The sequence below is a fragment of the Rattus rattus genome, chromosome 4 (genome assembly GCF_011064425.1).
Source record: "Rattus rattus isolate New Zealand chromosome 4, Rrattus_CSIRO_v1, whole genome shotgun sequence".
In the NCBI taxonomy this organism is placed as follows: domain Eukaryota; kingdom Metazoa; phylum Chordata; class Mammalia; order Rodentia; family Muridae; genus Rattus; species Rattus rattus.
Window position 1 is genome coordinate 10,138,284 of NC_046157.1, and position 17,439 is coordinate 10,155,722.

Genomic DNA, 17,439 nt, shown 5'->3' on the forward strand with positions numbered 1-17,439 from the left:
GTTACAGGCTCTTGGTGTGCTGTAGACGACTTGAGTGATTTAACATCTATTCATTAATTTTGTGGGGGAAGTAAAGAGAAGGGTGTTTCCAGATCTCTTTCTTTTGTGTAGCTATTAAAATGCTGTCTTCTTGGTGGTAGCATTGTGGGGAGAGAAAAATAGCCTCAAAGTACAGGAAACATAAAAGGAAAACTCAATGGACTACATACTGGCTGGACTAGCTGAACTGCTGAACATGCTGTTGCCTTGGTCACTTCATGCAAGGTCCATGTCACGTTATAGGCATGTGGTGTGAAAAGTGTCAAGTTTCAAAGAAATTGTGATCACTTCTGTATGTGACTGTGATTGGTCCTTGCTTAAATTCCCTCCCCGTTCCCTGTGTCCTCTATGGCTCTTTCTGAAATACATCTCAGGGACTCTGCAGACTCTCTCCATTGAATGCGATTCCCACAGACATTCCTCAGATGCTGCTTTAAAATATGTTTTTTATTTTATGTGTATGAGTGTTTTTGCCTTCATGTATGTATGTATGTGTACTGCATATATGCCTGGTGCCCGTAAAGACCTGTTTGTCATGGCCCCTGAAACTCGAGTTGTGAGCCAACACATGAGTGCAGGGGAGGGAACTCAGATCCTCTACAAGAACAGCCAGCCCACCATACTGCTGAGTCATGGCCTCAAGCGCCTCATCAATCTCCTTTGCCAGAACTCTGCACCCTCATGCATCCATCCATGTCCTGGAATGTGAGTGCGAGAAGCGTAAGTGTGTACTTGGTTCCTCAGCACCATTCTAAAGCCCATAACTGAATCTATATTCATCTGGTGATGGGTAAGGATAACAGTTACTTCTGACCTAGTTCACTGGTACTGCTCCTTCAAAGAGAATCTTTATTACATGGAGGAAATTCGATTGCAAATTGGTAAAATTCAAATCCTCTTTTGAGCCACAATCCTGAACTGCCTGCTGCCTTGTGACTTCTGAGCTGTGTTCATACCGGAGTCTGCTGTTGGCTGGTCTGCTCCGGCTAGCTAAAAGGGTGGAGCACAATTGCTTCCATTGATCCTCTTACTGTGTTTCGTCTGTGGAACTCCTTACCTTTCAGAGTAGCCCACACTGGCCACCTTTAGTGGGGACTTCACATATGGCTTGTATTTGAGTTAGAAGTTGAATGGGACATCTAATATAATGGAAATAAAAACAGCCATGCTAGACAAATGGACAAACAGAAGTTTGCCTTACATGTATGGAATTAATAAATATTTTCTTAGCACTTTTAGAAAGTTGAAAATAGGCATTTGGATATCTGGAAAAGATTGATAGACTGAGATATTCTCTTCAAGTGAATTTGACTTAATCACTCACTAATTGGTTTGTGAATTCAATATGCATTTCAACAACTTTCAAGGGATGTGGAAATTGTCTCCTGCATTGTGATTGTCTTACTAGACAATTATGATGAAGTCATTCACATACGCTTTGTGTTTCGTTATGTTCTGGGCATGGAGCATGCCTTAGCCTCACAACAAATGTCCCTATACGGCTCTTAGGTAATACGACGGTGTCGTCTTCATTTGCAGACATGGAGGGTAGGTCTCAGAAAGCAAGAGTAACTTTGGTATGATCTCAGCAGCTGGCCCAGGGCAGAACTGCATCTCTCACTCCTGGTCTGAGTGACAGAGAGATGGCTGCCCCTCAGGAAGAAGAGCCAAAGATAAAGATTGATTTCTTGCTACAATTTGAGCTCCTAAGAATCTTGACAAGGTTTCTGCATGCATGGAGATTGTCTTCCATGGAGGGACATGAGAGAAGAAAGGTATTTAGAAGCTAGTTTCTCTGTCCCAGGCTAGGCCGGGTCTGTGACGTGAAGCAATAGCATTCTTTCATCTTGGTTTTCCTAGCCTAGGACAGTGAGGGACTAATTCTCTGGGTTGGACAAGAAATACTTGGAAATTTTCGGATGTATTCCAACATAAAAGGTTATGTAAATGCACAAATCTTTCCATGCCATCCACAAAACCTTTCAGGCCTCAGTTCATAAAACCCTCCTACCAGGAGGGCTGGATGTTTTTAGATACAGCTCCAGTTCCTTAAATGGGTCTGGGAAATATTAGGTTCACCACCACACCAAAAATCCTCCAACACGTAGCTTCATATTTTAAAGGTAGTGGATGCCTAGGCTTCATCTTGTTGCTCCTGAATCAGACTTTATGAATTCCAGCCCACATCTCTGAGTGATTCCACCTCCATGATTTTGATAGTCTCATAGGTAACATATCTCGTTCTGCCGGCCATCCTGTAACAAGTTCTGTCTTGGGGGTCACACAGTTCTTTCTCTCTAAATTTAATAAATGTGTATCTAGCTATGTCTCTGGATCATCTCTCAAGACATCCCTCAAACACAAGTCACATAAAAGCCTTGCCCTTGTAGGTGATTTTAGGTGGCTTTCTTCAGCAGAGTGGTTAACTGGGAGCGTTGGCTGGACTGGGTAAGAAGGCTCAGCAGGTAAAGTTAAGCATCGCTACAGCTTTCAGGCTAAATTTGATCCTTGAACCCCAGACGGGGGGAGACAAAAATGAAGCCTATAAATTGTCCACTGACATAGCATGTGCTGTGCTATTGGTAACTTGTTCTCACGCACAATAAATAAATAAGAAAATAAATAAATATAGTAAGTATAGCACTGCTTCTTGAGGTAAATTGAGTCCAAATCCACAATGCTTCACTGTGTGACTCTGGGCAGGGTACTTCAGCTCTTGATGCTGTGGTTCCCCATCTGTGATGGTGATGGCGATGGTATTGTGACCTTCCTCACAGACCTGTCAAAAGTCTAAAGGATGCAGTCCACATGATACACACAGAGAAAAACTTATTAAAAAGGAACATCAAGTAAATGTTAACGTTTTACTGGATAAATCTGCATTTCATTTATAACTCTACATAACACTTAGTTTTCTTATATCTTCCTCACATTAGAGTATACACTTTATAGCGAACAGGGAACATGGTAAAGGCCTTCTTAGTCCAATACAGAGGAGCATCTATATATAGATCTATCTACACAGACACTCAGTAACCATTACTGACTAAAGGGAGAGATATAATGTCTTTACCCATGGATAGTGGTATAATAATGTGGCAAGCTTAAGAATATGTTGAAAACATCTTGGATGAATGCTGGTTATGTTACTTACAAGTTAGTTTCCTGTCTTGCTAATATGCCCTAACAGAACACTATACATTGCATGGGTGATTCAGCAGACAGTTTTCCCCTTAGCTCCAGAGGCTCAAAGTCTAAGATCCTGCTGATTGCATTGACTTGCTTCTCATTAAGGGCCTTATTTCTGGTCATTGGAAGTTGCTTCTAGTTGTGTGCTTAAGCTAAAATGGGATCCAGTGTTTTTTCTTCATGAGGGTATGCATTCTACTGAAGAAGCTTTTCTCTTAAGACCTCATCTAAAACTAACCACCTGTCTTCATCAGGGTTTGTATTCCTGCACAAACATCATGACCAAGAAGCAAGTTGGGGAGGAAAGGGTTTATTCAGCTTACACTTCCACATTGCTGTTCATCACCAAAGGAAATCAGGAAGGGAACTCAAGAGGTCAGGAGGCAGGAGCTGATGCAGAGGCCATGGAGGCATGTTACTTACTGGCTTGCTTCCTCTGACTTGCTCAGCTTGCTCTCTAATAGAATCCAAGACTACCAGCCCAGAGATGGCACCACCCACAATGGGCCCTCCTACCCTTGATCGAGAAAATGCTTTACAGCTGGATCTCGTGGAGGCATTTCCTCAAGGGAGGCTCCATTCTCCACGATAACTCCAGCTTGTGCCAAGTTGACACACACAAAACCAGTCAGTACACCACCTCTCATGATTCCACCTCCTAATGCCGCTACCCTGGGTTTAAGGCTTTGACATAAGGGTTGATTTGAGCAAGCAACACCAGTTTATTGTGACTCAGTTTACTTATCTTTATGTGTGAATGTTGTCTGGTGAATGGGTATGTGTGTGTGTGTGTGTGTGTGTGTGTGTGTGTGTGTGTGTGTGTGTGTGTGTGTACTGGAGCTTTGCCTGGTGCCTGGAGTGACACTGAAGTTCCTATCCTGCAGAACATTCTAATGCTGCAGGACTCAGAGGAGTGACCTAGAGCTGAAGAGGAAATGTCCGCTGAACATGGAAATGCTTTTTGGAAGTGTGGTCATCCTGCTGACTAATATGCAGGAACTTCCTGGAAAACACTGGGAATTTGTAAAGTGTGTGTGTGTGTGTGTGTGTGTGTGTGTGTGTGTGTGTGTGTGTGTGTGTGTGTGTGTGTACTGTCAACTAGACTTGACCCTTACGTGCCATCCATCTTCATTGATTTTTTTTTTGAGACAGGGGCTCTCTTTGGCTTAGAACTCTGACTGTGGGATATACTGTCTGTCCAGTGGACTATCAGAGCCCCACAGATCTGCCTGACTTTACGCCAGTGCTGGGATTACAAGAACATGTCACCATGGAAAGCATCTTTATATGGGTTTTGGGACTTGAACTTAGGTCCTTGTGCCTCCAAAGGGAGCAGTTTATCAACTGAGCTGTGTTCCATTCCCTTCCTATCTGCTTGCTGTGGGCATGCTTCACCTGCCCAATATTAGGTGCACGCTTAAAAAAAAATCTACTCAAGAAATAAATTCGCCTGAGTTTTTCTCTTTTTCACCTTAGAAAATGTCATCCAGATTTTTCAGCTTGTGCCTTCCCAGCACTCAGATCTTTCCCAGACTGTAGAAATGGCATGCTTTAAGAGAACCTTCTGCCAGGGCATGGAAGAGGTGCCAGACACTCTTTTTCCTCAGCCCTGTGGGCAGTGGGTAGGGAACCATAAGACCACAGTTTACCCCTGTGGCTCTGAGGTACCTTCTTCCAGTCACATCATACCACTGGGCACCGTGCTGTTCTTCGTTGTATGGGTTCCTTCTCAAAACACAGAGCGGTGTGTGTCAGGGCAGTAAGACCTTCTCAGGATCCCTACCGAGGGACACAGAGCCCAGTGTGCGAAGGCCCAGGGTAGTGAGGGAACACAAGGGAATCAGAAGCAGTTAGGTTTGGAGACCTGGTTATAGGGAAAGTTTAAGGTATTGGATTTGTATTAGAAACCATGTTTCTTTTGAGGGTCTCCCATTTTAAACAAACTGAAGTGGCTTAGGGAAAAGCTAACCAAGTGACTGAAAGAAATGTATGCGGGTGATTTAGTTAAACATTTCGCCAGACTCCACTTGACTCGGGGTGCAGATGCTTTGCTCCAATGCCGTGTAGTTTTCATCTGTTTGTGTTTGAAGAACAAACCCAAAATTGGATGCTCTTTGGGCTCTAGAACCTTGTGGGTGCTCAAGGAATGAGTGAGGAATGAATGGTTCAGTGTTCTCTCCCTGCGTTGCTGACTTTGGGCTAGCCAGGATGCTGTCTTCCTCTCCTCTTCAAGGGCTTGAGCAGCATACTTAATTTGACTTGTAGATCACAGAAAGTAGCTTTATTAAGCATCAGGAAAAATAGAGAAACGTCTGTATTAAGTTATAGGTATGCCCCCTCTCTTTCTCTTTAAACACACCCACCCCCCACAGAGATGCACACATATGGAGCTAGACACACAGAGACACACACAGAGACACAGAGACACACCCAGAGACACAGAGACACACACAGACACACATCCACATACACAAAGAGAGAGAGACAACATTAGAAGAAAATCTTCTTTAGAAGATCATTTACAAACAACGAATTGATTTTCTAGTCTCAAAAGAACAACTCAACCACGGAAGTATCACCGGGCACAGGTCCGGGCTGCAGGAGGGGCACCTGGGATGACCCGAGTCACTGGAATACTGGCCTAACTTGCGGGAGTAGTATGGCCTGTCATTGCTAGTTCGCTGTTGCCCTCTGCTGGTGAATCTCGTCATTTCGGGAAGCTGACGCTGGAACTCTCACATGCTCTCTTAACCTAGACACAGAGGCTCTTCTCAACCTGCCAGGGATGAAGGGAATGCTGGTGCTGAGGAACACTGGCAAACAGGAAGTGATGCCAGGGAGGTTCGTGTGCCACAGAGGGAGATAGGTCATATGTCTCCTTCTGGTCTTTTCTTCGTGTTTTCTGAGACCTTGCTGGGTACAGAACAGAGACCCAGGAATAAATGAGGTACAGATTCTGCACTAGATAAAAGACCGCTCAGTATCCGAGGTGAGCAATTGGTTGGATCAGCATATAAATAAACTGTCATAGAGCGACAACTGTGACTAGGGCCATAGGAGAGGTACTGAAGACATGTTGAAGAAACGACATCCACTTGGGGGTGAGGGTCCCTGCAACAGGTAGCATTTAAAATGGGAACTTGAAGGAGAGTTTGTATTTCCTGTCTTTGAGTTCAACATTTTAAGTGCTTCGTGGACTATTAATTTATATGCATTGGCATTTTGCCTGCATGCATGTGTATGTGAGGATGTCAGATCACCTGAAACTGAAGTTTACGACAGGTGGGAGCTGCCGTATGGTTACTGGGGTTTGAACCTTGGTCCCCTGGAAGAGTCACTAGTGTTCTTAATTACTGAGCCACCTCTCCAGCCCCTTAATTCAATTTTCTTAGTTTTTATTTTATTTGAAAATTGTTTGAGAATTCTCTTTAAATGAGCACACCATATTTACATCATGTCCAGCCCCTCCAACTCCTTACATGCTCCTCCAGTCCCTCCCTTTCAAATTAATGAGCTGTTCAGACGTGTGTACAGAGGGGCGGGGGGACGGACGGATTCCTGTTGTTGCTGTCCTTCTGTGCATGGGCTCAAAGCTCACTACTTAGGATTGGGATCTCCTCCCTGGGGACAATGAACAGCTTCTGCCTCCTTCAGCTTCCGTTCTGTGGCTCTGCATCCCAGCCTATTGGTCTCTCGCCTCGTGAGGTCCGTGAAGGTCTTATGACAGAGGTGTACTGTTGAGATTTCACGGGAACAGCATATCTGTCATGTCCAGAAGACATTATTATGAAACAGTCACCCTGGTCCTCAATATCACCCATCAACCCGTCCCTTTCCCTTCCTCTGTGTTAGACTTGTTAGCCTCCCTCCCTCCTCTCTATCATCTGTGTTAGCTTCCCTCCTCCCTCCCCCCTCTCCATTCTCCGTGTTAGCCTCCCTCCCTCCTCTTTCCCCCTCCCACCTCTATGTTAGCTGCCCTCCCTCCTTCCCTCCCTCCTCTCCAGTTAAGACCTCCTCCAGTTTTTCCACTCCCCCATTCATAGTACCCAGTCCTTCTATCCCTTTCCCTAGAGTTCCTCACCCACAGTGATCCTGTTTTCCTTTCCTGGCTTCTGTTGTTGGTCCAGGTTATATGCTCAAACCCAAAGATCCAGAGCCAGGATTCATAGATAAGAGAGACTATGTAGTGCTTGTCTTCCTGGGTTTGGGTTATCTCACTCTGTATAATGCTTTGGAATTTCATCGGCTTACCTGAAAGTTTAATTTCTTGATAGGTAAATAGAACCCCATGGTACATATGTACCACATTTTCATTAGCTGTGCATTAGCTGACCAACATCTAGGCTGCTTCTGTTTCCTCGCTATTGGGAACGCAGCTCAATGAGCAGGCTGAGCGAGTGTCTGTGGGATAGGATATGGAGTTCTTTGGGTATATGCCAGGAGTGGCATAGCTGGATCCTATGATGCCTCTGCTTTTAGTTTTTTGAAAATTCTTCACATCAATCTCTACAGTGGCACCAGCTTGAACTCCCTCATCGGGTTTGCCCCTCATCCTAGCCTCTCTAGCGAGCATGAAATCTCCAGCCAGGACCTCCTTGGCTAAGGAATCACTCCCCAAATTTCACAAATAGGAAATCCTAAAGCAAACAGCCTTTTCTCTGCCAAGGACACAATCAACTAAGTAAAGAAGTCCACAGGGCGGGAGGAAGCCTTGTCCGCTGTGCATCCAGTACGGGTTAACAGCCGGAGTACACAAAGATCTTAAAACTCCAAGACACCAAACAACCTCACTTAAGAACCAGATACAGCTCCGACTGCAAAGCCTGCGATGGGAATGAAAATGGCTAAGAAATAATTTTTAAAAAACTGTTTGGCAACCTTATCAATCAGAGAAATGCAAATATTTTCTAAGTTTAAAAGTAACCATTTTAATGTATATCTCTCCTGAGAGACACAGCCAGAATACAGCAAATACATAGGCAAATGCCAGCAGCAAACCACTGAACTGAGAACAGGACCCCCATTGAAGGAATCAGAGAAAGGACTGGAAGAGCTTGAAGGGGCTCAAGACCCCATATGAACAACAATGCCAAGCAACCAGGGACTAAGCCACTACCTAAAGACTATACATGGACTGACCCTGGACTCTGACCTCATAGGTAGCAATGAATAGCCTAGTAAGAGCACCAGTGGAAGGGAAAGCCCTTGGTCCTGCCAAGACTGAGCCCCAGGTGAACGTGATTGTTGGAGGGAGGGCAGTAATGGGGGGAGGATGGGGAGGGGAACACCCATATAGAAGGAGAGGGGGAGGGGCTAGGGGGATGTTGGCCCAGAAACCAGGAAGGGGAATAACATTCTAAATGTAAATAAGAAATACTCAAGTTAAAAAAAAGTAACCATTTTAGTGGCTAGGGAAAGAACTGTCATTAAAGTGTGTGCTATGCGTGTATGATGCGCCAAGTCCATATCCCCAGGACCCACATAAAAACTGGGCATTGTGAACCCACATAACTGGGCATTGTGGCAAAGATCCCACACCGGGAGGAAGAGAGGGAACAATCCTCCCGTGTTCTGTTCATTCATTCTAGCCAATCCGAGAGCTCCAGTTTCAGTGAGAGGCCCTGCCTCAAAAAAGAAATTGGAGAAGCAACTGGGGATACTCGATTTTGACCTCTGACCTCCACATGCAAGAACATATATGTGCATGTGCCCATGGCAGACATACATGAATATTCTCTGTCTCTGTCTTTTTCTGCCCCTTTTCTCTGTCTTTCCCTGTTTCTCTCTGTCTCTATTTGTCTCTCTTTGTGTGTATGTTTCTGTTTATAAAATTCCATATACACATCCATTTTTCTCTATATATGCACATACACATACACACATATATACACATATATTTGTACATAGAAACATGTAAAAATAAATAAATTGAGTTCCAGTAAACAAAACCACACACAAATATGCACATATATATGCACACACACATATATACACATATATTTGTATATTTGTATATATAAACATGTATAAATAAATAATTTGAGTTCCAGTAAATAAAACCACACACGAAAAGAAAAATCTCATTGAAAATGCAGTATTCCAGAATAATAACGAATGTGAAGGTTTTGATGCCTGCAGTACTTCACTTTCATATCTTATTCTTTCTCATTATTATGGCTCGAGCATTCTCCCAAAATGTACTGATATTTTTAATGTTCTATTTTTATGGGGGAGGGATATTTCAATTTGCTGAAAATCATGATCGGAATCCCCAGACAGCATGAGCAGCGTGAACATACTGTACAAGATAAGTGAGACATAAATTATATAATCATAAAAATAACCATAAGATTCCACCCGGGAAGAAGGAATGAGTGGGGCTCTGTCTGTGCATATTAGAAAGACTAGACGTGTTCTCAGAGACCAGGGTATGCTGTAGTGAGCGGGGGTGGCTTACCTAGTCTGTAGGCATTACCTAGACAAAGGCAACCAAAAACGTAGCCTGTAAAAGGACAACGTGTACAAAGACTCTTAAAGAGGACGCAGTGCAAAACCCAACTAGAACCCGAACAAACACACAGAAAAACGTCAATGGCACCAGAGAAGAAGAATGCAGTAAAGGCCTGCAATGACGCTGACGGAGGCTGAGCTTGCAGAGCAGGGCTAAAATGTGTCACTTTCCAGGCATGGTGGCACGTGTTTGGAACTCCAGAACGTAGGAGAAAAAGGGAGAGTGTCCTCAGAAGTCTAAGGCCAGCCTGTTCTGGCATTTGTCATGAGAGCCACAGGAAACGACTTAAGCTTTTTAAGCAGAATGAGTGGAAATTTTCTACAAGCCAGCAGGCAGGCAGGCAGGCAGGCAAGCAATTAATAAGCACATGATCCAAAAGCAAAACTCAGGACAGGAATGCTTTCGATGAAGTAGGTTGAGGATGTAAAGCAGATCTGGATGGCCACCAGAGCCAAGTATGTATGAAATGTATGTGGCCGATCGTTCAATCCATGGAGATCAGTCTACCTGTCACGGAAGGGGTGGTTTAGAGACAGTTTGTAGTGAAAATGTTAGGATTGTTACATGCAAAGAAGAATTTCAATGACTGAAGCCAGCAGAAATGGATTGCAAGTTCTTGCCCAGGGGGAGGTCCATGGCTGGGAATCACATACGTTTGGAGAAGTTTGCTAGAGAGCACAGCTCTGGTGGTAGCATGTGGGGACGTATCTTCTCAGAGAGGTGTTTGAGCACACTTCCACACATAATAAGGGTCCTTAGTTTGGAGGTGTCACTAGGGAGAGAGCTGAAACTAAACCATGCTTGGATGCCTCAATATTGGTTCCAGGGCCCTGTGTATATGTGTGTACCATACTGCGTGTGCCATTTCAGATGGCTTATCTTTAAAACAGAAGTGATTGCATTCAGTCTATAGGGTTATTGTGGGGAGTCAAGGGGGAACATTGAGGTCCTAGGCCTTAGTAATCTCCCCAAGCAACAGCAGTTCTGTGTGGTTGTTATTCCTTTTTCTATGTTTGTTATTATTGCCATCTGAACTTCAAGAGTATTAGTATCGGGACTGTGTGGTTCCGTGTTTACATGAGTTCCTTAAGAAGTAACGATATGACTCAAGTCCAAATAAACACCGCCACCTTGGGGCTGGATCTGGTGACCTGAGCTATTTATAGGCCTGAGTGTTTACTTGAATTGAGACATTCCCACATATAAATTATGCAGAGTCTGTGTCACAGTAGAGCATGCTGTGTTCCTAAAAAGAATTCTCCTTTTGCCCAGAATCCTTTACCTTTTAAAATAAATCTCATTATGGAGTGCTGACATTTTCAGTAAAACCATTCAACCAAAAGCTGAAGGTTTTTTTTTTCTATTTCTCTTTCTGTTTTTCTCAGACTAAAAACAAGTCTGGCTTATTAGGCAGCTAAGTAGATATAATCTATTTATTGAAGTTTTTGTAGCTAGCTGACCAGACTTCTCAGAAGTCTCCATCTTCCTGAGACAGAACAAGTGAAGCTCGCTGTCAAGAACTATCTCTCAGTAGAGGACTTGAATGTTACTTTTGTATAGCCTGGGCGAAAACCACAGAACCAAGACTTCAGAGAGACCTCTTGGGTTCAAGGCTCTTTCTTTCCACCATATCGTGAGTCTGACCTGATTTTCTAGCTGAATGACTGTGCATGTAACCTCCTTCAGAGGGTTGTGGGCACATGGAAAGTGAATACTTATGAACACACCATGGCCATTGTGCTATGAGCTCAGATTCCATGCCTGCTCCTCCTCGGTTTCTCCTATTTTCCATCACCTCTAACTTCCTCTTTCATGTTTATCCCATTCCTCCTGCCGTGGATGTACTTGTTACTTCCTCTTTCCATCCTTATACTACAAAGAAGGTGGCATATGTAGTCAGTCACCCGAAGCCCCTTAGTGACTTGTGTCCACAGCACCCCTAAGCACTGCTAGGTTTAGAATCCTAATGGAGCTATTTCCCATGTTCCTCCCCACAGAATAACGAGGTAAGTCTTGTGTCCATTTCAGAGACAAGCTACTTAAGTCAAAGGAAGTTTTAAAGTCCAATCGTACAGGGTTATTAAGTGATAGAAATTCACATTTTCACTCATATAGTCATTTCCCACAAAGGATCCAAAGTCAAGTTTGACATCCACTTATTTATTCAGACACGTTTGTATTTCATTCATACACACATACACACTTCCCCATGCATTTTCTTACAAATAGGGTGGATAGCCCCTACTTACTTGAATTATGTTACCTTCTGTAACCAGTAATCATTAAGCCTGGCCAGTGACATTTTGGTACCCACTGCTAAACATTTTGTATATAATTCTTTCTTAGAAATCACGTAGATTAAAAAATTCAGGCAATAAAATTTGCCAGATCCAAAGACTTTACAATTTGATGAGCTTCCATATAATTAATGTTGCCTTTTAGAATGAGAACTGTAGAGATTCGCGTTGGATTTTATACTTTCACTGTCAAATATATTTATGCAATTATAATATATTATAGGTAATTATAATTATGTAATAAAATACAATAAATGTGCAATATGTTTGTAATAAATTTAAAATGAGAACTAAATTGTGTAGATATATATGGGAAGAGAAACGGTTAGGGTGCTCCTAGACAGCGTAATAAAGGGCCAGGCTCATCAAACAGCCTAAGAAACTGATGCATTTGAAGCATAACTGAGACATTGAGTTTTCTCTGTACTGAAGGATGATGGGAGAAGTCCAGGCCGAATAGAGATCTGTCATTTGTCTTAGAAGCCTTAGATTTGATCCTAAGTTAAAAGGATGCCGTGCAGCAGAGTAAAGGGCACAACGCCAGTTTAAATTTTCTTAACTCCCCCATGGTTATTGCTCAGGTAATGTTGGGAACGTGGTGCCCATAACCACCACTCTATTGATTATGTGTGGTCAGAACTCAGATATAAATAAAATAATGTTTCAGTCTTTTAGTGAAAAGCGCACACTAAAACAATTCTGATAAGTCAGAAAGGCTTTTTAAAATTAACTTACATTTATATACATGCATATTTGGCTAGCATGCATGTATGTGCACAATGTATGTTTCTGATGCTCGCAGAGGCTAGCAGAAGGTGAAGTATCCCATAGAACAGGAACCACAGATGGTTGTGAGCCACCATGTGGGTTCTGGGAATCAAACCCAGGTCCCTTGGAAGAGTAATCAGAGGTCTTAACTGCTATGCCATTGTTCCAGGCCCATAAGTCATAACATCTTATATCCTGATAGATATATTAGATGGACAGGCAAGAGCTGAAGAATATGGCGACTGTGCAGAAATCACTTTCTCTTACTTAGAAAGCACGGTTGTTATTTCCTTCCTGTTTTCTTCCAGGATTCTTAATTCACAGTAAAATGTTTCACATGCACCCCGAAAAGCTCTCACTTTAGTGGCAAATCAAGTCAGTCTATACTTACCAAGCATCCGCTGTTCACTTTCTTGGTTATCTATTTGCCGGATGGATGTGGTGAGGTGGGCTTAGGTCATGGTGGTCTGTACTTAAGTCTCTGTTTCATCACCGCATAACTGATAATGGTTCCTGGAGAACAGTGTAAGCTATTGGGTAGGGACAGGGCATTGCGGTACAGCCTGAGTCGCAGGCATCATTGGAGGAGGGTTTCCTGGAGAGCAGGGAGGATGTGAAACACAAACTGATTGGAGGCCAAGATGATGCAGACTTTGCTTTCCTCAATGAGTTTATCTAGTGGGAGCCATCTTCAACTCTGTGCTCAGAAGACATTCATTTCCCTGTTTGTTTGCTTGTTCTGTTTTTCTTCCCTCATCTCCTATACCTGGGGCAGACTGACAAAGGGTGTCAGTAGGGTATTTCTTAGCCCCCTTTTCTCTGTGCTGCCCGATGTCTTACAGAACACTGTTATTTGTACTCAAGAGGCTATGTAGTAATTTCCTTTTCCCTGTGTTTGGTCCTACAGGATTGATCACTGGAACAATGAGAAAGAAAAGATCCTGCTACTCACAGACAAGACCCTCTTGATCTGCAAATATGACTTCATCATGCTCAGCTGTGTGCAGACGCAACAGGTTCCCCTGAGTGCCATCTGCCGCATCTGCCTGGGCAAGTTTGTTTTCCCAGGGATGTCTCTGGACAAGTGAGTATAATGCTTTGGACATGAAGAAGCTGTGAGGCAAGGCAGACACAGGCAGGGAAACCAGTAACAATGGTCAATTGAGTAATATGGGCTAGAAGAAAGCAGAGAGGAAGGGAAATCTTTCCATTTAGCTCATCAAAGTATTGAGTTAGCTTCTAATTGATGTTAAACATGCAGATGTGACTTAAAGCAAACTGGTACTCTAGAATAAGAACCTAAGTAAATAGCTAAATGTATTTAGGGAGGGAGAGCGATTAGAATAAAAGGAAAGGTTCCTGCTCAAGTCACATGGCAAACAATTGGAGAAGGTTTCCTTGGACCTTGGAGAAGCACTTGAGCTAGTATTTGCTGTTGGATAGGAGTTACCCAGACAGGGAGATAGTTAAATAGTATTCCAAGAGGGAGAGTAAGGCCGGATTGGTGGCATGATATGGTGGTGATTCATGTTGCTCTGTAAAACCAGATGGACAGACCTCAACATAGCTAGTAACTCTGTAGCTCTTTCAAACTCCTTCAGGGAGGTGAATAGGCTCAGACCATTAACAAGAGACTACCTGAGGTCTATGGAGGAGGAGTGTTGACCTGGGAAAGTTGCTGTGTTGATCTTGGAAGCACATGTATTCTCCAACCCTTATAGATATAACAGATATAAGCCACAGGCTGGCCATCTTCTCCAATGGGTGAAGGTGAGCTCTTCTTATAAACTCTGAACTCACAGAAGGTAGGCAACATTTCTGGTTTTTATTGCGTACCTGGTATTAGGTTTGGCACATTCAGTGCTCCGAGATTTGAGAACACCTTGAACAAGCATATGGTTTTCTTCACCAAAGCTTACCCTACCAAAAAGTTGACCTTAGTTTGATTTTTTCATGGGTACAGAAAGTAACCAATTCATTTAGTTTATTGACTTTTAGAACAGGAGGTTTTAAAATAATAATAATATACATTTGAGATATATTTAAACATTACAAAATATTTATTTTTAAGACCACTGATTTCTTCTTTAGATCTTGTATCTAACTTTTTTTTTTAACATGGACACCAGTAATTTATTTCCCACTTTTGAAGAGGTTGTCTACAGACGTGATATACCAAAAAGTCTCTGTGTATACATCTTTAAACTCTCTACCGCTAAAGATCAGCCTCAGTCTTTACTACTGCAGAGTGTTACTGTCTAAACCTACCTAGTTAGCTTCTCACGATGGATATATAGCTTTGCCTTTGCTAACTGTGCTCCTGTCAATATTCTTGCCTGTGGGACTTTGCATAACTTTGCAAAGACATCTGTAACCTAGAGTTCCAGGGGTAGGATTTGATAGATTACAGTCTAGTGAATCTTGAATCACAGAGATAGTCAAATGCCTACCAAATGAGGTATAAATGTTGATACAGGAGGATAGCCTTTAGTTCATTGCATGTCATGAAACTTTCTTACCTTGCCAGGCAGCTAGATTAAAGAAATCATTTGACATTTAATTTGCATTGCAAAAATGAGAAGGGAAAAATCTTTTTCTGTAAGATGACCTGACCATTTAGATCAGAGAAATATTTGTCTGTTCTGGTTTGAAGAGATGCTTGTGTGTCAGAATGTATCTCTTCTACCGTGTACGTTGTACTTACTTTGTCCTCGTGTATCACAACACTTACAACTTTATAACATTATTTTAAGGCCCCTGATTCTTAAGCTTAAGAGTTATCATTATGTTAGGGTTTGGGAATTTGTCTTTTTTGAGGAAGGCATGATCTGGAATTGAATTATGATATACGTTTCCATGTTTTGAGTTCATAATTCAGCTTCTAAACATGGCTAAGTTGCTATTTTGTCTGAAATTTTCTTGAGTAGGGAAATATTCAACCAGCTAAATTTTTTCTACATGATTCATTCAGTAGTCCACCTTTCTGGTGGTTTGAAATGCACCTGCATCATACATTCCCTGCCTTACACATCTCCGGATAGTTCTGCATTTTTATTCTATTCTGCTCATCAAAGTACAGAACAGGTTTAATTAGTCTGTCATTTGTTATTTTTGTGTTGTCAGAGGTTAATATATGCATTGTGCTGTTCTCATACAGTAAGTTAAGATATATTCTTGCCTTTATTTTTCTAGCAGATTTTGTTTATGAGTAATTTAATTCATATTAAATATCAATAGAATATTTGATAGCATTTACATGGGAAGTCTTGACATTACTAGGTGGAATAGTTTCTTAAATAAAATCATTTCATAAATATTATATAATTATACTTTCTTTGATTTACTTTAGTTTTGTGAGCTGAGTTTTTCGAGAAATCTCTTCAGCATATTTAGTTGGGCTCGAAGGTGTAAAGTTATTAAAAATAGTCGTCATTTCCCCTTTGATGTCAGTAAAATATGCTAGCAATGCCTTCACTTCCTATGAAGGGTGGTCTATGTCTTCCGAGGTTTCTACTTTCTATTAACTGTCTTAGATGGACATGCCTTTTGCCCCCTTTTACTTATACTTCCCACCGCTTGATTACTGTTTACTGAAATTCTTCTGCTTTTTTCTCCACAGTTTTCCTCACCTGTTTATCGGGGTTTACTTTTCCTCTTCTATAGCTGCTTAAAGGAGAAACCCAGGTTATTAATGTAGGATTTGTCTGGTTTTCTGTGATGAGCGTTCAAAGTTACCCTTTCAAATATGAGTTGTTAAGTATGAGTTTATATGCATCATAAGCATGTAGGTGCCTCAGGGGGCCAGCAGAGGGCATCAGAGCCCTTGGAGCTAGAGATACAAGAGGTTGAGAACCACCTGATGTGGTGATGGGAACTGAACCTGGGATCCTCAACAAGAGGCATAAGTGTTTTCACATGTTGAGACACCTCTCCAGCTCCTCAAGGTTCCTCCTCTATCTTTGGCAAAGTTTTGTTTTAAATCTGATATTATTTTAGCACCTCCATCATTTTTATACCTTCTTTTCCCATCGAGCTTCCTTTCTTGTCTTTTACTCTCTACTTACTCTCTGTATTTACTGACTGTTTCTTGTAGCAATCCCATAGATCACACAGTTAATCAAGTCTGGTCATCTCTCCCTTTTAACTAGAATAATCACTCATTCCACATTTAATAAATGGTGTTTTTAAATGTTATTAAATAAAATTATTAATATGGCCCAGCCACACTCCCAATAATGAAGGCAGAGTACTATGGAATTTTGAAATCAGCTTAAGCACAATTACTAGGTAAATCACCCCTAATCTATTTTGTTCTAGACTGTTAATTCCCTGCCGTGCTCCTCAGATACTTGCTGTCTTGTGTCTCACCTGGGTTATTTCTGCCCCATCAGTCAGTCCTTAGGGGAGTTTCACTAGGACATGCCCTCTTAACCATCATGTCTAATGGAAACTTCCTGTTCTCCCTGTCTTTCTTTCTCCTTCTCCCTCCTTCTCCTCTCTTCTCTTCCCTCATGGTCCTTATCTGTGCCCCCCAGCCTGGTAAAGGAAACCCTGCCTACTTCTAGTCTTCCCAGTACCTGGATGTAGCCATCTTTATTTAACAAATAGCTTTAACTTGGGGAGAAAGATTTACAC

General features: G+C 42.2%; 1 protein-coding gene across 1 annotated transcript in view; it reads left to right on the plus strand.

Annotated features, from left to right (window-relative positions):
- Tprg1 (tumor protein p63 regulated 1) overlaps nt 1–17,439 on the plus strand; it is a 134,982-nt gene that overhangs the window by 58,034 nt on the left and 59,509 nt on the right. Inside the window, exon 4 of the mRNA XM_032899238.1 lies at nt 13,712–13,888. Coding sequence (XP_032755129.1) covers nt 13,712–13,888 — 177 coding nt within the window. The remainder of the gene's footprint in view (nt 1–13,711; nt 13,889–17,439) is intronic.